At 39.6% G+C, this 26,108-nt stretch overlaps 1 protein-coding gene across 1 annotated transcript; it reads left to right on the forward strand.

The window, feature by feature from the left end:
* The first annotated feature begins 1,017 nt into the window (after positions 1–1,017).
* Positions 1,018–26,108, forward strand: bub1 (BUB1 mitotic checkpoint serine/threonine kinase). Its single transcript, XM_059355869.1, has 24 exons — positions 1,018–1,266; positions 1,405–1,464; positions 3,836–3,971; positions 5,088–5,284; positions 7,535–7,575; positions 7,665–7,735; positions 7,822–7,871; positions 8,995–9,179; positions 10,505–10,626; positions 11,139–11,524; positions 12,608–12,648; positions 13,278–13,397; positions 14,303–14,413; positions 15,637–15,718; positions 15,833–15,911; positions 17,180–17,342; positions 18,210–18,279; positions 18,497–19,317; positions 19,829–19,929; positions 20,746–20,907; positions 21,856–22,013; positions 22,837–23,014; positions 23,649–23,755; positions 25,476–26,108. Exons 1-24 carry the CDS (start codon positions 1,244–1,246, stop codon positions 25,675–25,677), a joined length of 3,666 nt encoding a protein of 1,221 aa, XP_059211852.1. The 5' UTR covers positions 1,018–1,243; the 3' UTR covers positions 25,678–26,108.

Below are 26,108 nucleotides of genomic sequence, written 5' to 3' on the forward strand. Positions count from 1 at the left end.
CAGTTTTTATTTGGATTTTTGTGTTAAAAAAAAAAAAAAAATATATATATATATATATATATATACATATATGTTAATATTCATAATAATATGAAAATTAATTAATGTTTTAAAAAACGTAGATGAAGTAGAAACAATTTTAGTTAATTACCATAATAAAGTCGTAAATAGTTAATTAATTACGATACTAAAGTCGTGAATATTTAATAAATTAGAGGAGGACAGATGTTAAAATACAACGGCGTATTATACGGACCTGGATCCGTATTGTATTTGAAGCACAGTGTAGTATTTTATTTAATTTTTACTTAGGTCAAACACAAATGTATGACAGAGGATTAGGGCCACATTTGGAAAGTTGTAAAAAATGAATTAATTACGAGAATAAAGTAGAAAATAATTAATTAATTACGAGAATAAGGTGTTAAATATTTAATTAATTACGAGAAAAAAAGTAAAACATATTTAATTATTTACGATAGTAAAGTCGTAAATATTGAATTGATTATGAGGATAAAGTCGTAAATATTCAACAAATTAGAGGAGGAGAGTTGTTAAAATACAACTGCGTATTAGGGCCAAATATGAACGAAAAAAAATATGGACCTGGGGGAGGAGGTGATATTTATATTATGAGATTAATAGTGGCAAATCTACCAGAAAAAAATGGCAGATTTATGAGATCAAAAGTGGCAAATCTACGAAATAAAAGTAGAACTAAACTGCAACTTTTTTCTCGTAAATGTGCCACTTTTTTCTCGAAATAGTACAAGTAAAAAAATATTTAATTTACAATGTAAACAGCTATCCCATTTTCATGTACAACCCTACAATGTGTAATGTAAAATAGAAGAAGCAGAAACTGACTTCACTGATTTGTGTCTGAATCACAATGTAGTATTTAATTTAATTTATTTAATTTGTCAAACACAAAGTAGTAATTCTAAAAAAAAAAAAAAATATTTCTCTCTTTTATTTTGTATTTTTTGTTTATGCCGGAACTACGTCACACAATGGGGGCGCGGCCTTCTGACGCGCCGTGGAATCCTCGCGTTGCTATTGGCTGAGCGCGAATTTCAAATTGTAGTTTGGAACAACAGCAACAACAGCTGAACGAAGTCAGCGGAGATAAAGTTAAAGTTAAAGAGGAAATGTGTTTATAAAAGCCTGCCAACCACAGAAAGATTGGATCGGAAACAGGACTAAAATACATCTTTGAGGACTTTTAGTCAACCTAAGCGAAATGGATATTGCCTCTTATTTACAGTAAGTCATAACTGATCACTGTCTCCGGTGTTAGCTTCATGCTAGCTGTTAGCTCAGGCGGCACGCTGGATTTATGGCATTAAAAGATAAAAACAAAGCCATGCCTTCTTCTAATTCTGCCTAATTTCACTGTTTTAGGTGCTTTGAAGGCAATTTGAGCTCCTACACAGGAGACGACCCGCTGGAGCCGTGGGACAAGTGAGTCATCTGACTGTTAGCTAACTATTTATGGAGGAAAACATTCACTTACTGTTTCCTCAGTGATAAAAATGACATTTACTCAATTGTTGTTCATGTTTTTAAACATGCAAAATGATCAGTTTTGCTGGTTTTACTATTTATACGTATGCGTTTGAGTAAAATGAACATTTCTGTTTAATTCTATGAAGTGCTGACAACATTTCTCTCAAATTTGAAATTAAAATATTGCCATTTAGAGCATTTATTGACAGGAAATGACAACTGGTCAAAATGACAAATAAAAAATGCAAAAGGTTTTTTCAGACCTTGAATAATGCACACACACATTTCTACACTTTTGTTTTATTTTACTTTTAATATTATTAATTTTGCAGCATTTTAATGTGTCATCATTTTTTTCCTATATCATAATTACTAATAACTTTCCTTTATTTGTTATCTCTTTATCCTTGTCTTTTGTCTTTATTATTGTGCAAAAAAAATATAATTTCAGTGATAAAAATGACATTTACATGACATTTAAGCGTTGTTCATGTTATAAAAATTAAAGAGACCACTGCAAAATGATCAGTTTTACTGGTTTTACTATTTATAGGTATGCGTTTGAGTAAATTTGAACATTTATGTTTCATTCTACAAAGTGCTGACAACATTTATCTCAAATAAAATTAGTCATTTCAGAAATTGACACCTGGTCAAAATGACAAATAAAAGATGCAAAAAAACCTTGAATAATGCAAAGACACGCATGCACACACACATTTCTACACTTTTGTTTTATTTTACTTTTATTATTATTATAATTTTGCGTCATTTTTATGTGTCATAATTACTTACTACCTCCTTTTGTTGTTATCTCTTTATCCTTGTCTTTTATCTCATTATTGTGCAAAAAAAAAAAATTAAAACTTCAAAACATGTTCATATTCATTTTGAAACAACACAACACTAATATTTTAACACAGGAAGAGTTTAGTAGTCATTATTGGTGGATTAATCTCAATCTTTAATCACAGCAGTGGTTTTTATAATCTTCCTCATAAAATCAGATTGGGTGATCAGCTGATCAGTGTCTCATTAAGATTAAAATATGAATGGACTGGACATTAATTTACTGTTATAAAGTGATAAAAAAGACATTTACTCAATTGTTGTTCATGTTTTTAAAAATTAAGAGACCACTGCAAAATGATCAGTCTTGCTGGTTTTACTATTTAAAGGTTTGTGTTTGAGTAAAATGAACATTTCTGTTGAATTCTATGAAGTGCTGACAACATTTCTCTCAAATTTGAAATTAAAATATTGCCATTTAGAGCATTTATTGACAGAAAATGACAAATAAAAGATGCAAAATGTTTTTTCAGACCTTGAATAATGCAATGCAAATAATGCACACACACATTTCTACACTTTTGTTTTATTTTACTTTTAATATTATTAATTTTGCAGCATTTTAATGTGTCATCATTTTTTTTCTATATCATAATTACTAATAACTTTCCTTTATTTGTTATCTCTTTATCCTTGTCTTTTGTCTTTATTATTGTGCAAAAAAATATATAATTTCAGTGATAAAAATGACATTTACATGACATTTAAGCGTTGTTCATGTTATAAAAATTAAAGAGACCACTGCAAAATGATCAGTTTTACTATTTATAGGTATGCGTTTTAGTAAATTTGAACATTTATGTTTCATTCTACAAAGTGCTGACAACATTTCTGTCAAATTTGAAATTAAAATATTGCCATTTAGAGCATTTATTGACAGAAAATGACAACTGGTCAAAATGACAAATAAAAGATGCAAAAGGTTTTTTCAGACCTTGAATAATGCAATGCAAATAATGCACACACATTTCTACACTTTTGTTTTATTTTACTTTTAATATTATTAATTTTGCAGCATTTTAATGTGTCATCATTTTTTTTCTATATCATAATTACTAATAACTCTCCTTTATTTGTTATCTCTTTATCCTTGTCTTTTGTCTTTATTATTGTGCAAAAAAAAAGCTTCAAAACATGTTCATATTCATTTTGAAACAACACAACACTAATATTTTAACTGAGGAAGAGTTTAGCAATCATTATTGGTGGAATAATCCCAATATTTAATCACAGCAGTGCTTTTTATAATCTTCTTTCTTTATAATCTGCCATACACGTAGAGATGATAATTTAAGAAACATTTGTCAGAGTAGTCTCTTATTTTTTTCCACAGCTGTATGTACCAAAAGAGAGACAAAACACACAAACAGTTAAATATTTAAGAGTTGGACTCACAGCATGATATTGTTATTATTGTAAGTTTTCTACAAGATAATAAAATTATCAGTATTAATGCTTACTTTTAATATGTCCTCAGGTTTGTGCAGTACCTGGAGCAGAGGTCCCCTGCAGACAGCAGCATGTCTCTAGTCTTTGACCGACTCGTTCAGAGGTTTTTGGGCGTCGAGCAATACGCAAACGACATCAGATTCGTCAACTACTGCATCAAATGTGTGAGTACCACTGAACTATCACCGCCAGAGGCGAGGACTCGAGTCACAGGACTTGGACTCGCGTCTGGAATTTAATGGCTTTTGACTCGACTTGACAAAATGTAAAGAGACTTGCAACTCGTTACAGTCTAATATGCTCTTGTTATGCACTTGGTTGTTTTTTTTCTCCAATGTGTTTGAAGAATGTTCTTGCAAAAAATGGTTTTGATAAATACAGATTTTAAAAGCAGACATGATCACTGTAAATATTATTATTTTGTTATTAAAAGGACTTGAAACTCAAACTGTTGGACTTGGGACTTGACTTGAGACTTGTCGGTCTTGACTCAGGACTTCCCTTGGGACTTGTTGGTCTTGACTGGGGACTTGTTGGTCTTGCCTTGGGTCTTGCCTTGGGACTTGTTGGTCTAAACTTGAGACTTGTTGGTCTTTCCTTGGGTCTTGACTTGAGACTTGTTGGTCTAAACTTGAGACTTGTTGGTCTTGCCTTGGGTCTTGACTTGAGACTTGCTGGTCTTGACTCGGGTCTTGACTTGAGACTTGCTGGTCTTGACTCGGGTCTTGACTTGAGACGTGTTATTCTTGCCTTGGAACTTGACTTGGGACTTGTTGGTCTTGACTTGAGACTTGTTGGTGTTGCCTTGGGTCTTGACTTGAGACTTGCTGGTCTTGACTCGGGTCTTGACTTGAGACTTGCTGGTCTTGACTCGGGTCTTGACTTGAGACTTGTTGGTCTTGCCTTGGGTCTTGACTTGAGACTTGCTGGTCTTGACTCGGGTCTTGACTTGAGACTTGTTGGTGTTGCCTTGGGTCTTGACTCGGGTCTTGACTTGAGACTTGTTGGTGTTGCCTTGGGTCTTGACTTGAGACTTGCTGGTCTTGACTCGGGTCTTGACTTGAGAGTTGTTGGTCTTGACTCGGGTCTTGACTTGATACTTGCTGGTCTTGCCTTGGGACTTGACTTGGGACTTGTTGGTCTTGCCTTGGGACTTGAGGGCAAAGACTTGAGACTAACTTGTGACTTGCGACACAATGACTTGTTCCCACCTGTGGCAGTGGTTCTACTGTAGTGGACTAGTTCCTGTAGCAGGTCCTGACTGTGACCCTGTTCTCCAGGCCGGGTTCTACCAGGACCCCATCTCTATGTACAGTCACGTGTACAGCCGAGGCGTCGGGACCCGGAGCTCGGTTCTCTACGTGGCCTGGGCTCAACAGTTCGAGCAGCGAGGGATGAACGAGCAGGCCGAGGCCGTCTACCAGAGAGCTATGGAGAACCAGGCCCAGCCCGCAGACATGGTTCTACAGGAACACAGGTCAGAACAGAGAGACAGACAGGGTTCTACAGGAACACAGGTCAGAACAGAGAGACAGACAGGGTTCTACAGGAACACAGGTAACAGAGAGACAGACAGGGTTCTACAGGAACACAGGTCAGAACATAGAGACGGACAGGGTTCTACAGGAACACAGGTCAGAACAGAGGGACGGACAGGGTTCTACAGGAACACAGGTCAGAACAGAGAGACAGACAGGGTTCTACAGGAACACAGGTAACAGAGAGACAGACAGGGTTCTACAGGAACACAGGTCAGAACAGAGAGACAGACATGGTTCTACAGGAACACAGGTTAGAACATAGAGACAGACAGGGTTCTACAGGAACACAGGTCAGAACATAGAGACAGACAGGGTTCTAAAGGAACACAGGTCAGAACAGAGAGACAGACATGGTTCTACAGGAACACAGGTTAGAACATAGAGACAGACAGGGTTCTACAGGAACACAGGTCAGAACATAGAGACAGACAGGGTTCTACAGGAACACAGGTCAGAACATAGAGACAGACAGGGTTCTACAGGAACACAGGTCAGAACATAGAGACAGACAGGGTTCTACAGGAACACAGGTAACATAGAGACAGACATGGTTCTACAGGAACACAGGTAACATAGAGACAGACATGGTTCTACAGGAACACAGGTTAGAACATAGAGACAGACAGGGTTCTACAAGAACACAGGTTAGAACATAGAGACAGACAGGGTTCTACAGGAACACAGGTCAGAACATAGAGACAGACAGGGTTCTACAGGAACACAGGTCAGAACAGAGAGACAGACATGGTTCTACAGGAACACAGGTTAGAACATAGAGACAGACAGGGTTCTACAGGAACACAGGTCAGAACATAGAGACAGACAGGGTTCTACAGGAACACAGGTCAGAACAGAGAGACAGACAGGGTTCTACAGGAACACAGGTAACATAGAGACAGACAGGGTTCTACAGGAACACAGGTCAGAACATAGAGACAGACAGGGTTCTACAGGAACACAGGTCAGAACATAGAGACAGACAGGGTTCTACAGGAACACAGGTCAGAACAGAGAGACAGACAGGGTTCTACAGGAACACAGGTTAGAACAGAGAGACAGACATGGTTCTACAGGAACACAGGTCAGAACATAGAGACAGACAGGGTTCTACAGGAACACAGGTCAGAACAGAGAGACAGACAGGGTTCTACAGGAACACAGGTTAGAACAGAGAGACAGACAGGGTTCTACAGGAACACAGGTCAGAACAGAGAGACAGACAGGGTTCTACAGGAACACAGGTCAGAAAATAGAGACAGACAGGGTTCTACAGGAACACAGGTCAGAACAGAGAGACAGACAGGGTTCTACAGGAACACAGGTTAGAACAGAGAGACAGACAGGGTTCTACAGGAACACAGGTCAGAACATAGAGACAGACAGGGTTCTACAGGAACATAGGTCAGAACAGAGAGACAGACAGGGTTCTACAGGAACACAGGTCAGAACAGACAGGTCAGAAAATAGAGACAGACAGGGTTCTACAGGAACACAGGTCAGAACATAGAGACAGACAGGGTTCTACAGGAACACAGGTCAGAACAGAGAGACAGACAGGGTTCTACAGGAACACAGGTTAGAACAGAGAGACAGACAGGGTTCTACAGGAACACAGGTCAGAACAGAGAGACAGACAGGGTTCTACAGGAACACAGGTCAGAAAATAGAGACAGACGGGGTTCTACAGGAACACAGGTCAGAACAGAGAGACAGACAGGGTTCTACAGGAACACAGGTTAGAACAGAGAGACAGACAGGGTTCTACAGGAACACAGGTCAGAACATAGAGACAGACAGGGTTCTACAGGAACATAGGTCAGAACAGAGAGACAGACAGGGTTCTACAGGAACACAGGTCAGAACAGACAGGTCAGAACATAGAGACAGACAGGGTTCTACAAGAACACAGGTCAGAACAGAGAGACAGACAGGGTTCTACAGGAACACAGGTCAGAACATAGAGACAGACAGGGTTCTACAGGAACACAGGTCAGAACAGAGAGACAGACAGGGTTCTACAGGAACACAGGTTTTTACATGTTAACATCATATAGTTTTTGTTAACTTATAGTCAAATCAATCACATCAGTTTCTACTAAAATTATGAACTGTTTTTCTGACATAAACCTTTTTTAAAGAACCTTTAATTTGCTAAATGAATAATAAAAGACATATTTGATCCTCAGGCAGTTTCAGACCAGAACCGGCAGCCTCCCAGCTGTACCAGGTAACAGGCTGTTTAACTGGTTTGTTTATTAAAGGTTCTTCTATTTATCACGTCAGCAAATATTTAATTGAAATGTTTTCTTCCATCAGGAAGTCGAACCCCTCTGCAGAACTCCAGTCTAACCAATCAGATGACGTCACACAGGGAGCAGCAGAACAAGGTCAGAATCATTTCAGAACCACAACAACCTATGATGATAATAATAATAATAATAATAATAATGATAATGTCCTCCTAATGTTCCAGGCCTCTGGAGACTGTCCTCCCAAACCCCCCACACACAAGACCACCATATTGTAAGTTTATTTTCTTCCTTCTGTTTTTTTCCCCCGACAATTACAGAAACACCTCTTTCCATTAAACAATTGTGACTGATTTATTATTGACAGATAAAGTGTATATGTTATTAAAAATGTATTAAACGATCTTTTACAAACATCACAATGAAAATGGAACCACAATTAACAGGATTGTTGGGCAGCCGTGTAGATATAACCCTCAAAAACTATTATTTTCATAAATGTATCCAAATTTAACCCAATAGGTTATAAAAATCACAGGATAAAAAAATGTGGGGAATATGTATCCAAATTCATATTTTGAATTACCCATAATCTTTGTCTTACATAATACAAATGTATTACTAATATGTTGTAGTAATATGTTATATCAAATATATCATGTGATTACCTACATACAGTGTTTAACAGATGTGTTAGAGCAGCCGTTTGTGCCACAGTGTCCTAAATTAACAGCATTAGTATTGAGCAAAATTATTGTTTATGTTTCTGTGATGGTTAGTACAGCAGAATGTAGAAGCTCTTTGACTGAAATGAACAAAAAAAGATGGAAAACAAACCAAAAAGTGACTAAAAAAAGACATACAATGACCAAAACAATACACAAAATGACCAACAGAGACGTAAAATGACCAAAGAAAAACCATGAAAATAAACAAAAACACACAAACTAGCCCCCAAAAGAGCCATACAATGACTAAAGAGTGACATAAGATGAGCAAAAAAGACACAGAATGTTTTTGTTTTTTATATATATATATATATATATATATATATATATATATTCATAAAATTACCCAAAAAGACATAAAATTACCCAACAAAAAGCCATACAGTGACCATAAAGTGACAAAATATGAACAAAAAGACACAAAATGAACAAAAAAGACACAAAATTACCCCAAAAAAGACCTAAAATGAACAAAAATTATACAAAATCACCCAAAAGAAGACATACAACGACCAAAAAGTGTAATAAAATGAACAAAAAAGTCACAAAATTACCACACAAAAAAACCCATAAACCTCCCTCTGGAACCCCCTTCATCATGATGTCATATCAGACTCTGACAGCTGATTGGTCAGCAGCAGTGAGGTTCTCTCGTCCTCTCCTCCTCAGCGTCTCTCGCTCTGAGACGTCTGGCTCCCTGGCCTCCAGTCAGAGCTCCGGGGTCCAGACGGTGTCGGCGTACCTGAAGGAGGCGCTGCTCTGTGAAGGCTCCGAGCTCTGCTTCGAGGAGGTCCGAGCAGAGAAATACTTCAGGAAGCTCCGGGAGAAGAAAGACCTGGAGGACAGAGAGAAAAGTAGGCTGGCTCTTTCTTCATTCTCCTCTCTGTGTTCTTGTGTTTCACTGCAAAATATATAAAATCTGTATAAATCTCTAAGTCCTGCAGCTCTGTGGAATCACAACAACTCAAACAGTCTTTGTGCAGAATAACACAGTTAGAATGACAGAAATCAGAAAAATGAATTTCTCTGATGAATTATTTTCAAAAAATTGGGATAAAAATCCCAAAAGTGCCACGAATGTTGAAAAAAAACCCTACAAAATGACAAAAAAAACATGAAAATATAACAAAAATGTCCACATATTCTCAGTATTGTCATGTTTCCAGCCTCTCCTGTCCTCTCCTCTCTGCTCTGTGTAAACAGCCTCTCCTGTCCTCTCCTCTCAGCTCTGTGTAAACAGCCTCTCCTGTCCTCTCCTCTCAGCTCTGTGTAAACAGCCTCTCCTGTCCTCTCCTCTCTGCTCTGTGTAAACAGCCTCTCCTGTCCTCTCCTCTCAGCTCTGTGTAAACAGCCTCTCCTGTCCTCTCCTCTCTGCTCTGTGTAAACAGCCTCTCCTGTCCTCTCCTCTCTGCTCTGTGTAAACAGCCTCTCCTGTCCTCTCCTCTCTGCTCTGTGTAAACAGCCTCTCCTGTCCTCTCCTCTCTGCTCTGTGTAAACAGCCTCTCCTGTCCTCTCCTCTCTGCTCTGTGTAAACAGCCTCTCCTGTCCTCTCCTCTCTGCTCTGTGTAAACAGCCTCTCCTGTCCTCTCCTCTCTGATCTGTGTAAACAGCCTCTCCTGTCCTCTCCTCTCAGCTCTGTGTAAACAGCCTCTCCTGTCCTCTCCTCTCTGCTCTGTGTAAACAGTGTCTCTGAGGAGCAGAATTTAATGTTGTTAAATATTTTAAATGTGGAATAAAGTGACAGACAGAAATACCACAATTATCATAAAAGAAGTTTAGTTTCGGTCACTTTTCAACTGATGATCCATTCAAGGACCGTTGGAAAGTTGATGTTTGTGGTTGAGAGGCTGAAGTGTGTTAATAAGTGTGTGTGTGTGTGTGTGTGTGTGTGTGTGTGTCTGTGTGTGCTTGTGCATGTGTGTGTTATGTGCATGTGGGTGTGTGTGTCTGTGTGTGCATGTGCATGTGAGTGTGTCTCTGTATGTGTGTGTGTGTGTGTGTGTGTGTGTGTGTGTGTGTGTGTGTGTGTGTGTGTGTGTGTGTGTGTGTGTGTGTGTGTGTGTGTGTGTGTGTGTGTGTGTGTGTGTGTGTGTGTGTGTGTGTGTGTGTGTGTGTGTGTGTGTGTGTGTGTGTGTGTGTGTGTGTGTGTGTGTGTGTGTGTGTGTGTGTGTGTGTGTAGGGGAGCTGTCCCTGCGGCAGCAGGAGGAGGAGATCCAGAGGATGAAACGAGAGCTGGAGGGAGTCAACGCGGAGCTGCAGGGGGTCTGCTGGACCTCCTGCAGCCAGACGCCCTCACTCAGGGTGAGACTGGAGACAACTAGTGTTGTTGTTGTTGTTGTTGTTGTTGAGTGTTTGCTGCTTTACAATCTGGGTTAAACATGTGATATACAGGTGCATCTCAATAAACTAGAATATCATGACATAAAACTCCCCCAAAATAAGCCATACAATGACCACAAAGTGACATAAAATGAACAATTTTCTGGTCATTATATGTCTTTTTTGGGGTAGGTTTTTTTTGTATGGCATTTGGGGGGGGGGGGTTTGTCTTTTGGTAATTGTCTTTTTTTGTTAATTTTATTTTACTTTTGTTTGAACAAAAGAAGACACAAAATTACAAAATTCAAGCCATACAATGACCAAAAAGTGACATTAAGTGAACAAAAAAGACATAAAATGAGCAAAAGTTGTAGTTTTAATCTGACTGTTTGACTATAACTAGTGTAAATGGTCTTTCCATCATATTTTAGTGAACTGAGATGATCCTGTATAACAGTAGGAACACCTTAATGAAGCCTTGTTGTCTCTTGTAGCCGTCTGTACCAGAACCAGCCTCCAGTCTGGTCCCAGACCCGCCCCAGTTCTCCTCAGGACCTCCTCCACCCTCCCTCCGCCCCTCCAACAGGCTCTCTCTGGGCCTCAGGCTGCACACAGAGCCCCCCTTCATCCAGGAGACCACCTCCTCCTTCCCCGAGCCTCCTTCTCCTCCTCCTCCTCCTCAGCAGGAGCAGGGTGCTCTGGTCTCAGATGGGCCCCTCCAGCCCTGGGTGCTGGCTGACAGGAGCCTCCTCCAGACCTCCACTCAGCAGGAGTCTCTGTTTGAGCCCCCCGGCTCCGAGGACCTGCTGCTCCTCAGAGGAGCCCAGCAGCTCCCTCAGGAGGAGCAGCTTCACCCCGAGGAGCACAACACCTCACACCAGTACGTCTCTTCTTCTTCTGCTCAGATCATAACCATAACCGCCATAAACGGTCCCAGGACTTGTTGCAATATTATCATTTTTCATTTTTTAAGAGCTGATATCTAGACATTTAACATGGTTTTATTGATAAAAACCAAAATCATGATCAATAAAACCATGTTAAATGTCTAGATATCAGCTCTTAAATTAAACTCTTATCAGATATTTTTGTTGGTAATTTTGTGTATTTTTTTGGTCATTTTTACATCTATTTTTTGTCTTTTTTAGTCATTTTACATCTATCTTTGATCAATTTGTTTCTATTTCGATAATTTTATGTACTTTTTTGGTCATTTTGTGCCTTTTTTGATCATTTTTTCATCTATTTTTTGTCTGTTTTTTGTCTTTTTAGTCATTTTACATCTATTTTTGGTCATTATTACATCTTTGTGGTCATTTTGTGTCTTTTTTTGGTCATCTTTTTTACATCTACAGTTATGAAAACTTTGTTGATATAACCAAAATCATTATCAATAAATCCATGTTAAATGTCTAGATATCAGCTCTTAAATTAAACTCTTATCAGATATTTTGTTGTTGTCATTATATTTGTCCAAACAAATGAACCTTTAGTTGAACCAGCCATTAAAAATGAAGAAACTGAAGGGAAAAATTGTCTAATAATGTTTTCCATGACTGTCTGTACCAGTAGATCTGCTGGTGTTTAAGTCCTGGTTTGGGCCAACATTTATTTATTTTTGCAGTACTGTTTAAAAGATTATTCTGCATTTTTTAGTCATGGTCAGTGTAATAACTGCTGGTGTTTTGGGTCCTGGTTACGATCAGGAAGCTCTAGTCCTTTAGACAAGTTTAATGGTTTAACTCTAAAGTTCAGTCCTGTATAGTTTTAAGTCTTTTTATGTGTTTTCAGCTTTTATTTTGCACCTTGTGAGATATGTTTAGATTTTACTGAGACCAAGTGTAAACAGGTTTATAGAGACAGAAAACGCTCTCATTCACTCATACGGGCGATTTAGAGTCACTAGTCTAATCTAAAACAAACAAAGTGTTCAGTTTAACTCTGAATCTTTTCTGTTCTTCAGGTTTGCTGCTCAGCCAGCGGAGCTCGAGGAGAAACTCAACAGTAAGTTCTCCTGATGTTCTCCTGATGTTCTCCTGCTCTTCTCCAGCTCTTCTCCTGCTCTTCTCCAGCTCTTCTCCTGCTGTTCTCCTGCTGTTCTCCTGCTGTTCTCCAGCTCTTCTCCTGCTGTTCTCCTGCTGTTCTCCTGCTGTTCTCCTTCTCTTCTCCTGCTGTTCTCCTTCTCTTCTCCTGCTCTTCTCCTGCTCTTCTCCTGCTGTTCTCCAGCTCTTCTCCTGCTCTTCTCCTGCTCTTCTCCTGCTCTTCTCCTGCTCTTCTCCTGCTCTTCTCCAGCTCTTCTCCTGCTCTTCTCCTGCTCTTCTCCTGCTCTTCTCCTGCTCTTCTCCTGCTCTTCTCCAGCTCTTCTCCTGCTCTTCTCCTGCTCTTCTCCTGCTCTTCTCCTGCTCTTCTCCTGCTCTTCTCCAGCTGTTCTCCTGCTGTTCTCCTTCTGTTCTCCTGCTCTTCTCCAGCTCTTCTCCTGCTCTTCTCCTGCTCTTCTCCAGCTGTTCTCCTGCTCTTCTCCTGCTCTTCTCCAGCTGTTCTCCAGCTGTTCTCCAGCTGTTCTCCTGTGATATTCCCTGCTGCTCCTGGTTCTCCTGGTTCTCTAACCCTGTCTGTCTGTCTGTGTGTCTCAGTGTCTCAGGGTGGGACAGTGAACCTGTCTCACATCACTCCCAACACGTCTCTGGGCTTCGTCCAGGCCACGCCCTCCAGGGTTCTACCGTCCCCCACCGTCAACACACGGGAGGCTCTGGGTCAGCACACACACACACACACACACACACACACACACACACACACACACACACACACACACACACACACACACACACACACATTTCACTCATTGAAATACTTGCAAATTCTAAATTTCAACCCTAGAGAATATTGGAGGATATTACATACAGCCAGAATGTGTAAAAAAACAAAAACATACGGAGGGGGTAATATTTTGAGAAAAAAGTTTACGAGATTTAAAGTGGTGAATCTGCGAGAAAAAAGTAGTTTTTTCCCCACTTTTTTCTTGTAAATCTGCCACTTTTTATTCTTGTAGACTTTAATCTAGTAAATTTGCAACTTTTTTCTCTAAATATTACCCCCCTCCCACTGGTTTGTATTTTTATTTTTATTCATACTTGGCACCAATATGCTGTTATAGTCAAGTTCTCCTGGTACAAGTCTTTGAAGGATAACTCTGCTTGTACGACTGTTTCTTGCAGATTTTTTTCATTTTTACATTGGAGGTCCAGGCCAATAAAGTGAATATTATTATATTATTATCATACAGGTAGCCTGATCTTTGCTGATTAGCTGGAATAAATCCATGTGGTTCTACGACCAAACAGAGAGACATGGGGACCAGTTAGATATCCACTGAAGTTACCAAATATAGTTCTTCGCCCGATAAAGGGTTAAATCTCTGCTGTTGAATCTGTGAGGTGCTGCATTTTCATCCTAAATCCTGAGCAGGCAGGACCTCAGCAAACAGCAGTGAGCCTGAAAACATCTGTATGAAACGGTGTTAGTGTTCAGAACTGAGTCTCAGTAGATCCACTGAGGGAACGTTTGGTCGTGATGCATCAAAAATGCACCAAATTCTGCTCTGAATCTCTGAGTTACAGTGAATAACATTGAATCTGGTGTGATGTGTGTTCTACAGACGTGATCATGGACATGTTCCAGGCTCCGACCCTCCTGGACGACCCGTTCAGCACCACGTTGGGGCTCCACGCCGCCGAGGCCGAGGCCGACCCGGGCTACACCACCAACGGTAGATATGCTGCAAAACACACAGAAACTTTTATTCAAACTAATCAGAATGTGTCTAAACCAGGGGTCTCTAACTCTCAGACTAATTTTGTGTCCTTTTTTTAGTTATTTTGTGTCTTTTTGTAATGATTTTGTGTCTTTTTTTTTTGTCATTTTGTGTCTTTTTTGGGTAATTTTGTGTCTTTTTGTAATAATTTTGTTTCTTTTTTTTTAGTCATTTTGTGTCTTTTTTGGGTCTTTTTGTGCCTTTTTTGGGTCATTTTGTGTCTTTTTTTAATATAATTTTGTGTCTTTTTTATACTTTTGTGTCTTTTTGTAATAATTTTGTGTCTTTTTGTAATAATTTTGTTTCTTTTTTTTTGTAATTTTGTGTCTTTTTTAAATAATTTTGTGTCTTTTTGTAATAATTTTGTTTCTTTTTTTTAGTAAATTTGTGTCTTTTTTGTGTTATTTTGTGTCTTTTTTGGGTCATTTTGTGTCTTTTTTTAATATAATTTTGTGTCTTTTTTATACTTTTGTGTGTTTTTGTAATAATTTTGTGTCTTTTTTAAAATAATTTTGTGTCTTTTTTTAGTAATTCTGTGTCTTTTTTTAGTAATTCTGTGTCTTTTTTTGGTCATTTTGTGTCTTTTTTATACTTTTGTGTGTTTTTGTAATAATTTTTTGTCTTTTTTAAATAATTTTGCGTCTTTTTTTAGTAATTCTGTGTCTTTTTTTGGTCATTTTGTGTCTTTTTTTAAGTAATTTAGTATTTTTCTGGTCATTGTGATACTGCCTCCAGCGGCCCCCAGGTAATTTGAGTTTGAGACCCCTGGTCTAAATTTACTGTCATGATTTAAATAATATAACGTTATATAGATAAAAGCTGAGAATGTTGTTTTTCACAATAAAAGCTGTCTTCCTGCCTGTTTAATGTGTCCAGTGTGAGACTTTAATCAAAGTTAATATTATTTTTTTCCAGCTGGCAGCTCTCTATGTTCTCCTCACTCAGAGAACCAGGGTTACTGATTCTGAACTGCTCTGGGATTTAAGTTATTATCTTATTTTGAAGCCTTTTATTAAAGGAAAACAGTTGAAAAAAGACCAAAAGCTGCTGTTATTGAATCGTATAAGGTACAGGGAAGTTAACAGATTATTAATTATTGAGTTGGATGTTATTGTGGATGATGGATTCTGTCGTTCTGTTGCATCTGTTAAAGTTTTCTTTGTTTACATGTTTTTCAGACGTGTCCTCTTGTACGAAGCCGTCGACCCCCGCCGTGTTCACCGTCTTCCAGGACGAAGACACGGACAAAGAAAACGGAAGGTAAATATGAAGAAGAATATGAAGAAAAAATAAAAAAGGTTAGATAAAAAAAGCCCTAATGAACATTTGATATAATGACTGTTTGTGTTGTTTTGTCCCTGTTTGTTTGTTCAGTGCTGCTGCTCCTTCTACTCTTCAGAAGTCTAAACCAGTCAGAGCGCTCGCTGAGATCAATGTTTCTACCAAAACAAACGTGAGTAGAAACATTTTAATCATGTTTGTCACGCACAGTTGGACTTTAAATCTTTGGAGTTTTGGGCTATTTTGTCCCATTTTGAAAAAAACTTTTTTTTTGCAACCTCGCCTATATGTTCAACATTTAGAACACAAAAAACTAGTTGATTACACAGCAAAACATCAAGCAGGTGCAACACAAAACATAGTAAACCAGCTAATATTACTAACATATTTTTCTGCCTGTATATAAATTTAAACCTCTCCTATATGACCTGATTATTATTGTTTCACTTTAACTCACTGGATCAACATTTTAAACCCAAAAACGCCGAAAAAAAGTCGATAACGCAGAAAAACATCAAGCAGCTGCAACACAAAACATAATAAACCAGCTAATATTACTGATGTAAATATTTATTTTTCAGCACAATAAACTAGCCGATAACAGAAAAACATCCAACTCAAGACATAATAAACCAGCTAATATTACTGATATAAATATTTCTTTTTTTAACACAATAAACTAGCCGATAACAGAAAAACATCCAAGACAAGACATAATAAACCAGCTAATATTACTGATATCTTTTTTTTTTTTTTTACACTATAAACTAGCCGATAACGCAGAAAAACATCCAAGACAAGACGTAATAAACCAGCTAATATTACTGATTAAAACATTTTTTTAACACAATAAACTAGCCGATAACAGAAAAACATCCAACACAAGACATAATAAACCAGCTAATATTACTGATATAAATATTTATTTTTTGACACAATAAACTAGCCGATAACAGAAAAACATCCAAGACAAGACGTAATAAACCAGCTAATATTACTGATATAATTTTTTTTTTTTTAACACAATAAACTAGCCGATAACAGAAAAACATCCAACACAAGACGTAATAAACCAGCTAATATTACTGATATAAATATTTCTTTTTCAACACAATAAACTAGCCAATAACAGAAAAACATCCAACACAAGTTGTAGTAAACCAGCTAATATTAGTGACTAGTTGGGGGAACATACAAACTCAAAAATTGGTACATTTTGATCCCAAAAAACCCACAAAATATAATATAAATCTAGTAGTTGTAAAAGTAGTAAAAAGAACAACTACTTCTTTATTTTTATACGTCATGTATTTTAGCTTCTCTCGTCTGAAGGCAGAACTTTAGAGGGAGACGCTGCTGAAGGTCTGACAGCCATGAAGATTTATGGTTTCAGTTTTTAATGCAGATGTTTCTAAACCCCTGGTCCTCCCCCCTGATCAGGACACCGCTCCCCCGGAGCTGACCCCTGATGAGACCCTGTGGGGGGCCCGCTACAACTCCCTCCACTCCCTGGCTGCGTGTCCCAACAGCACCTCAGACTTCGCTCTGATGGCTCGCTGCGTCTCCACGCCGTCAGCACGCAGCGCCAGGACGCAGGACCAAGGTAACACACACACACACACACACACACACACACTGTCACACACACACACACACACACACACAGACATACACACACACACCACACACACACACAGACATACACACACACACACACACACACACACACAGACATACACACACACACCACACACACACACACACACAGACATACACACACACACACACACACACACACACACACACACACTGTCACACACACACTGTGACACACACACACACACACACACAGACATACACACACACAGAGACATACACACACACACAAACACACAGACATACACACACACACACACACACACACAGACATACACACACACACCACACACACACACACACACAGACACACACACACAGACATACACACACACACACACACACTGTCACACACACACACACACACACACACACACACACACACACACAGACATACACACACACCACACACACACACACACACACACACACAGACATACACACACACCACACACACACACACACACACACACACAGACACACACACACACACACACACACACACAGACATACACACACACACACACACACACAAAGACACACATGCACACAAACACTGTTTCACACAAACACACGCTCACATGCACGCACACACACTGTCTCACACACACATTCAGATTCACACACTCGCATACACACACACACACACACTCTCTTACTTACACACTCAAACTGTATCACACACAAATACACACACTCTCACATACACTGTCACAGACTCACACTCTCACATACACAAAGACACACATGCACACACACTTTATTTTAATTTAAATCAGGTCATGAGTAAGTAAAGTGTGTCTTCGTCCTCCAGAGAATAACTGTGACGTTGGAGACGTTGAGGATGATGAAGGTTTTATGAGACGTCAGCTGAAGAAACTCAGGTAAATCATCTGACTGTTTCTATACGATGTGTAGTCAGAACATCTTTGCAACTAAAATTATTCGGCAAAAACTCCCCCCAATGTAACCCTATGGAGAGACAAGAGTGATGACATCATCGCTAGAGTAATGACATCATCACTAGAGTGTAGAGAGAGAGAAACATTTGTAAACTGACCATGTGAAGCTGATCTGATGTTCTGATGTGTCCCCTCTCAGTCCCATCATGGAGCAGAGTCCTCTGGACGAGACGGGCTTCAGCCAGCTGGCCCCGTCCTCCGGGGGCCACGGGACCATCGTGGGTGAGGGCCTGGCCTCGGCCCCGCCCTTCCTCACCTCCTCCTCCTCCATCACCCTGGTGCAGCCTCCTCCTCCGGCTGTCCTCTCCTTCAGGGACCACACCGTCTGTCCCTCCGAGTCCTCCTCCGTCCCCGGGGCCACGGCGGGGCCCGGCTGGGAGGTCTACACCAGCCCCGCGGCGGCCCCCAGACCAGCGTCCCCGCTGGGACACGAGGCCGAACCCTTCACCATCATGGAGGACGTGGAGGAGCCAGAGGAGCTCCAGGAGCCGCTCCACGACGTCCCCATGTCCCCAGAGTGTCCTCTTAAACCGGACTGGCTGGCCATCAGGAGCCCCGAGGCCCCGCCGGAGCCCGACCTGGACCTGGACCTGGACGCCTTCCTGACTCCCCGCCGCCTCCACAGAGGGGACGTGGTCCCCAGAGGGCCCCAGGACGTCCCCATGAGTCCCCAGCAGCCCTGCAGGGACGTCCCCATGAGCCCCCAGCAGCCCTGCAGGGACGTCCCCATGAGCCCCCAGCAGCACCTAGTCCCCGAGGACCAGCACATGACCAGTCCGGACCGGGCCCCGAGGCCGGGCGGGGCCCCGGGGCCCCTGCAGCTGGTGGAGGACCCCTGGGACGAGCAGCTGATCTCAGAGCTGCTGGGCTCTCTGGCCACGCCCCTCACCGCGCACACACACTGCATCACCTGGAACTGTAAACTGCCCAACATCTCCCCCAAGACCACCATCAGGATGGGTGAGACACACACACACACACACACACACACACACACACACACACACACACACACAGAGTCTCTCACACACACACACACACACACACACACACTCACACACACACACACATACACACAGAGTCTCACACTCACACACACACTGCCGGTAGACTGTGAGCATCCAGAGTCAGAACATGCTGCAGAAAAACGTTGCAGAAGCAGAATTGAGCATTTTAGTCTCAAAGTCTGGATGGGCTAGTCCGGCTGTAAACATCAATTTCTGTCACTTTATAAACGTCATCTGGTATAACTGATCTGATTGGCTAAGAGCTACCTACAGACGCTTTGATAGACATTCTAAGCGTCCAATAAACAGCTCCGGAGGATCGTAAACCACACCTCCTCTACGGAGAAATGAACGGCAGGTGTCCAGACTAGATCCCATTAGTGATATAGTTGATATATTCTGGTGTTAGCCAGGCTGGGTCTGATGTGTAACTGAGATAATAAAACCTGTTTTCCTCCTGACAGGTAAAGAGTCTCTGCGGGTCGACTTCGTCCTCGGTGAAGGAGCGTTCGCTAAAGTTTACCAGGCGAGCGACCCGACCACCTCAGAGAGGATGGTGCTGAAGGTGAGACAGCAGGCCGATCATCCAGTGGTTCTACCAAACTGTTATTGTCCCTCAGCAGCTGAAAAGAAGACATTCTGTGTCTTTAACCCTTAATAGGACACTCCAAATTTCAACCCTAGAGAATATTGGAGGATATTACATACAGCCAGAATGTGTAAAAAAAAAAAAACATACGGACCCGGGGGAGGGGGGTAATATTTTGAGAAAAAAACAGAAAAAAAAGTGCAGATTTATGAGATTTAAAGTGGTGAATCTGCGAGAAAAAAGTTGTTGTTTTTTTTCATTTTTTTCTTGTAAATCTGGGACTTTTTTCACGCAGATTTGTCGCTTTAAATCTCTTAAATCTGCACATTTTTTCTTGTAGATTTGCCACTTTAATCTAGTAAATGTGCAGATTTATGAGATTTAAAGTGGTGAATCTGCGGAAAAAGTCGCAGATTTACAAGAAAAAAGTGAAAAAAAACAACTTTTTTCTCGTAAATCTGCGACTTTTTTCACGCACATTTGCCACTTTAGATCTCTTAAATCTGCACATTTTTTTCTTGTAGATTTGCCACTTTAATCTAGTAAATGTGGTTCTACGACCAAACGGAGAGACATGGGGAAATCCACTGAAGTTACCAAATATAGTTCTTCACCTGATAAAGGGTTAAGTTGTTATTAACCCAACTTGTAACATAGTTAGATTTAATAAATAATATTGCGTGCAATCTGTTGCCTCAATTTGTTTGAGTAGCTATTGTTTGTTGTTTACAGTATAACCCGTCCTTGCTTCACAGTGAACTTGTGTTATTTTTCCCTGTGCCCTGTCTGCAGGTGCAGAAGCCGGCCAACCCCTGGGAGTTCTACATCCACACCCAGCTGGAGTCTCGACTGCGTCCTGAAGCTCTGCGTCTGTTCAGCAGCGTCCACTCAGCTCACCTGTTCACCAACGGCAGCGTGCTGCTGGGGAGCCTGCACAACTACGGCACGCTGCTGGTAATACTGGTTCTCCTCCCAGAGACTCTCTAAACCAGTAGTTCTCAACCTTTTAGAGCCACGACCCCCAATCTAACATGCATGTTGTCCACGACCCCCACTCACTTTATATTTATTGTTACTTTTAATCTAAGTGCTTTGCTATCAGTTTAAAGGTCCATTCTGACCTCCTGAGCCTCCTTGGAAAGTAACAACTTGATACTTTGGGATTTGTCAGAAGAGACACAAAATTACCCAAAGAGAATCAAATTGACCACAAAATGATCAAAAAAATACACAAAATGACCAAAAAATTACATTCAAAATTAAGCAAAAAAGGACTCAAATTGACCAAAAACTGACCACGAAAAGACACAAATTGACCAAAAAATACACAAAATGACCAAAAAAAGACACAAAATTAGACAAAATTACCAAAAAAGACATTAAATGACCCAAAAAAAGAACAAAATTACCCAAAAAAAAGACACAAAATGACCCAAAAAAACATTAAATGACTAAAAAGAGCATTAAATTACCCAAAAAAAGACACTAAAGGACAAAAAAAAGACTAAATTACCCAAAAAAAAGACATTAAATGACCAAAAAAAGAAACAGAATTATCAAAAAAAGACATTAAATGACCAAAAAGACTAAAACACATGAACACTTTAACACAGTGGAGACAGAGCTGACTTCCAAAATGATTTGGCGACCTCCAGAAATCATCTCAGGACCCCCAGGTTGAGAACAGCTGGTCTAAGGGCCTCCTCCTCCTGACCTCCCGTCTCCTCCTCCTCCTGACCTCCCGTCTCCTCCTGACCTCCTCCTCCTGACCTGCCGTCTCCTCCTCCTCCTGACCTCCCGTCTCCTCCTCCTCCTCCTCCTGCTCCTCCTCCTCCTCCTCCTCCTCCTCCTCCTCCTGTCTCCTCCTCCTGACCTCCCGTCTCCTCCTCTCTCCTCCTGTAGAACGTGGTGAACCTGTATAAGACCCAGAGTGAGAAGCTGATGCCTCAGCCTCTGGTGCTCTACTTCTCCGTCTGTCTCCTCCACATGGTGGAGCAGCTGCACGCCGTCCGCATCATCCACGCCGACATCAAGCCAGACAACTTCCTGCTGGGGGAGAGGTAACCGCCGTTACCATGGTTACACATTCTCCACACAATGAACAGAAATCATTTAACAGACTTTTCTCTTGTAATTCAAACAACTGGAGACACACAAACTGATCTGAGCCTCTGATAGAATCTTTAATATATTAACAAGCTGACAACTTTTTAATTTACTCCATGTTGTAGTTCACAGTTTGACCACTTGGTGTCACTGTTGTCTGCTCTGTGTAAACAGCCTCTCCTGTCCTCTCCTCTCAGCTCTGTGTAAACAGCCTCTCCTGTCCTCTCCTCTCTGCTCTGTGTAAACAGCCTCTCCTGTCCTCTCCTCTCAGCTCTGTGTAAACAGCCTCTCCTGTCCTCTCCTCTCTGCTCTGTGTAAACAGCCTCTCCTGTCCTCTCCTCTCTGCTCTGTGTAAACAGCCTCTCCTGTCCTCTCCTCTCTGCTCTGTGTAAACAGCCTCTCCTGTCCTCTCCTCTCTGCTCTGTGTAAACAGCCTCTCCTGTCCTCTCCTCTCTGCTCTGTGTAAACAGAATCAATCATGTCTTCAGTGTCTCTGAGCAGAATTTAATGTTTTTAACAGGTTTATCTGGTTTATTTTAATGACACATGGAGAATAAAGAGATTCTGACACTAATATCAACATTTTAAGCTTCGCTTGGTCACTTTTTGTAACTGATGATCTGTTCAAGGAGCGTCGGAAAGTTCAAACTCTGGCGATAACGCCTGTTTTTACAGATCTTTCTATGATACGGGGGATTTGTGTCGGTCTTTTAAAGAAAACAACTTTTCAGAGGGTTAAATCGTTCTTCTTCTTCTTCCTCCCTGTCTGTGTTCCAGCTTCCTGGAGAACAAGTGTTTCGAGGCGGAGAACGTGGACCACGGTCTGGTTCTCATCGACCTCGGGCAGAGCATCGACATGCAGCTTTTCCCAGAAGGCACTGCGTTCACCGCCAGGTGTCTGACCTCGGGCTTCCAGTGTACGGAGATGCTCAGCGGGAAACCCTGGAGCTACCAGGTGAATATGTCACCATTACTTTTTCACTTTTTTTTATTGTAAATTTGTGATTTTTTTGTCGTAAATTTGTGATTTTTATTCTCATAAATTTGAGGTTTTTTTCTCATAAATTTGAGGGTTTTTTTCTCATAAATTTGTGATTTTTTTGTGTCAGAATTTTTTTCTTGTGTGTTTTGAGCTTTTTTGTTGTAAATTTATAAAAAAAAATTCTCTCATAAATTTGAGTTTTTTCTCACAAATTTGAGTCTTTTTCTCATAAATTTGTGAGGTTTTTTTTCTTGTGAGTTAACTTTTTTTTGTAAATTTGTAATTTTTTTTTCTCATATCTGAGTTTTTTCTTATGAATTTGTGAGTTTTTTCTCGTGAATCTGAGTTTTTTTTTTTTTTTCTCGTGAATCTGAGTTTTTTTTTTTCTCGTGAATCTGAGTTTGTTTGTTTTTTTCTCGTGAATCTGAGTTTTTCCAATGTATTTGTAGTTTCTGGTCATGATAAGAGTCTCCTCTCATAGTTCAGTATCCAGACTGTAATAGGATAAGCTGGGATCATAAGAAATGTCATCAGTCCAGAAGTATTATTACATGTAATGTATGCAGCTCAGTGGTTCAGTGTGTGTTCTGGTCCTGTGTGGTTTCAGACGGACTACTTTGGCATTGCGGGGACCGTCCACTGTTTACTGTTTGGGACCTACATGCAGGTGACCAATGAAGGAGGAGTCTGGAAAACCAACGGAGTCTTCAGACGGTGAGACGCTGCACACACACTTTATAGAGTTTAGATAAAGAAACGGCTAAACGGAGAAGTGATACCTGCTGTTGGAGAACCAATGCCACAAATGGAACCAGAACAGGTTAAATAATGAAATAAAAAACATCAGGGTTTGTATAAAGTCTTGAAAGTGCTCGGTTTTGTTTGGAATATGCTTGAATTTAAATATACTTCTTAAAATATGCCGTCTTTAATGTTTAAAATGAACGAGTTGAGACAGCCGACGGTTAGATAATAGAGATGATGGTAATTTTGTTTCTGTCATTTTGTGTGTCTTTTTTTTTTGTCATTTTGTGTCTTTTTAAGTAATTTAGTGTCGTTTTTTGGTCATTTTGTATCTTTTTTTAATTAATTTAGTGTCGTTTTTTTGATCGTTTTGTGTCTTTTTCGTCATTTTGTGTTTTTTTTTTAAATAATTTTGTGTCCTTTTTTGCTCATTTTGTACTCTTTTTTTTTTTTAGTAATTTTGTGTCTTTTTTCTTAGTAATTTTGTGTCTTTTGTAAATAATTGTCTTTTTTTGCTCATTTTGTATGGTTTTTTTTTTAGTCATTTTGTCTTTTTTTAGTCATTTTGTGTCTTTTTCGTCATTTTGTGTATTTTTAAAATAATTTTGTGTCTTTTTTTAGTCATTTAGTTTTTTCTGTAATTTAGTGTCTTTTTTCATCATTTTGTGTCTTTTTTGGTAATTTTTGTCTTTTTAAGTAATTTATTGTTTTTTCAGTCATTTTGTGTCTTTTTTTAGTCATTTTGTGTCTTTTTTTAATAATTGTGTTTTTTAAATAATTTTGTGTCTTTTTAAAGTAATTTATTGTTTTTTCAGTCATTTTGTGTCTTTTTTTAATAATTGTGTTTTTTAAATAATTTTGTGTCTTTTTTTGGTCATTTTGTGTCTTTTTTTGTAATTTTGTGTCTTTTTTTGATCATTTTGTGTCTTTTTAAAGTAATTTAGTTTTTTTTTCTGTCATTTTGTCTTTTTTGGTCATTTTGTGTCTTTTTTGGTCATTTTGTATCTTTTTTTGTCATTTTGTGTCTTTTTTTTAATAATTTTGTGTCTTTATAGTAATTTAGTTTTTTTTCTGTCATTTTGTCTTTTTTTTGGTCATTTTGTCTTTTTTGGTCATTTTGTGTCTTTTTTTGGTCATTTTGTGTCTTTTTTGGTCATTTTGTGTCTTTTGGTCATTTTGTGTCTTTTTAAAGTAATTTAGTTTTTTTTTCTGTCATTTTGTCTTTTTTGGTCATTTTGTGTCTTTTTTGGTCATTTTGTATCTTTTTTTGTCATTTTGTGTCTTTTTTTTAATAATTTTGTGTCTTTATAGTAATTTAGTTTTTTTTCTGTCATTTTGTCTTTTTTGGTCATTTTGTGTCTTTTTTTGGTCATTTTGTGTCTTTTTTGGTCATTTTGTGTCTTTTGATCATTTTCTGTCTTTTTAAAGTAATTTAGTTTTTTTTTCTGTCATTTTGTCTTTTTTGGTCATTTTGTATCTTTTTTTGTCATTTTGTGTCTTTTTTTAATAATTTTGTGTCTTTATAGTAATTTAGTTTTTTTTCTGTCATTTTGTCTTTTTTTTTGGTCATTTTGTGTCTTTTTGGTCCTGTTGATCCAGCCTCCCCAGGTAATAATTAGAGTGTGAGACCCACTAACAGAAGTATTAAAGTCTAACCCCCCCTGGTCTGGTCTGGTCTGGTCTCCATCAGGAACCCTCACAGCGAGCTGTGGCAGGACTTCTTCCACTCGCTGCTGAACGTGGCGAGCTGCGGCGCCCCGCCCCCCCTCGCCGCGCTGCGCCGCCGCCTGGAGGCGGAGCTACGCCAGAACTACAGCAGCCGGCTGCCCACGCTGAAGAGCCGCCTGGTGGTGCTGCTGCTGGAGGGCCACCGGGCGGGGCCCCGCAGGTGACCCCACCGGGACCCCAAAATATGTTAGCTTTAGAGCGTTTTAGCTGCTTTTCTATTGGTCTGACTTCTCACAGTGATGGTAGTTTTACTTTGAAAAATAAATGTTTGTTGAAGTGAAGAAGACCAGATTGTTGATTCAGCAGTTTTTCTTTTTGTCCCCAATAGTTTTTATTTAATGTAACAGTTTATTTGTAAAGGATTTATCCTCATTTTTACTCCTCTAACTGTTTTTTAAAGCTGTTTTTATATTTACACTTTGTATAAAAAGGAAACTGAGAAGAAGTTTTGCTTCTTTCTTTCTTTTTGTCTCTGTTACAGAATTATTTTAGGTGAAATTAGAAGTCTGATCAGTTTTAAATCTGTAAATATTCTTCAATGTCTGAAAAATATTTTCCCTTGTTCAGCTTTAAACACATTAAAACAACATTAAAA

The sequence above is a fragment of the Centropristis striata genome, chromosome 18, assembly GCF_030273125.1.
Source record: "Centropristis striata isolate RG_2023a ecotype Rhode Island chromosome 18, C.striata_1.0, whole genome shotgun sequence".
In the NCBI taxonomy this organism is placed as follows: domain Eukaryota; kingdom Metazoa; phylum Chordata; class Actinopteri; order Perciformes; family Serranidae; genus Centropristis; species Centropristis striata.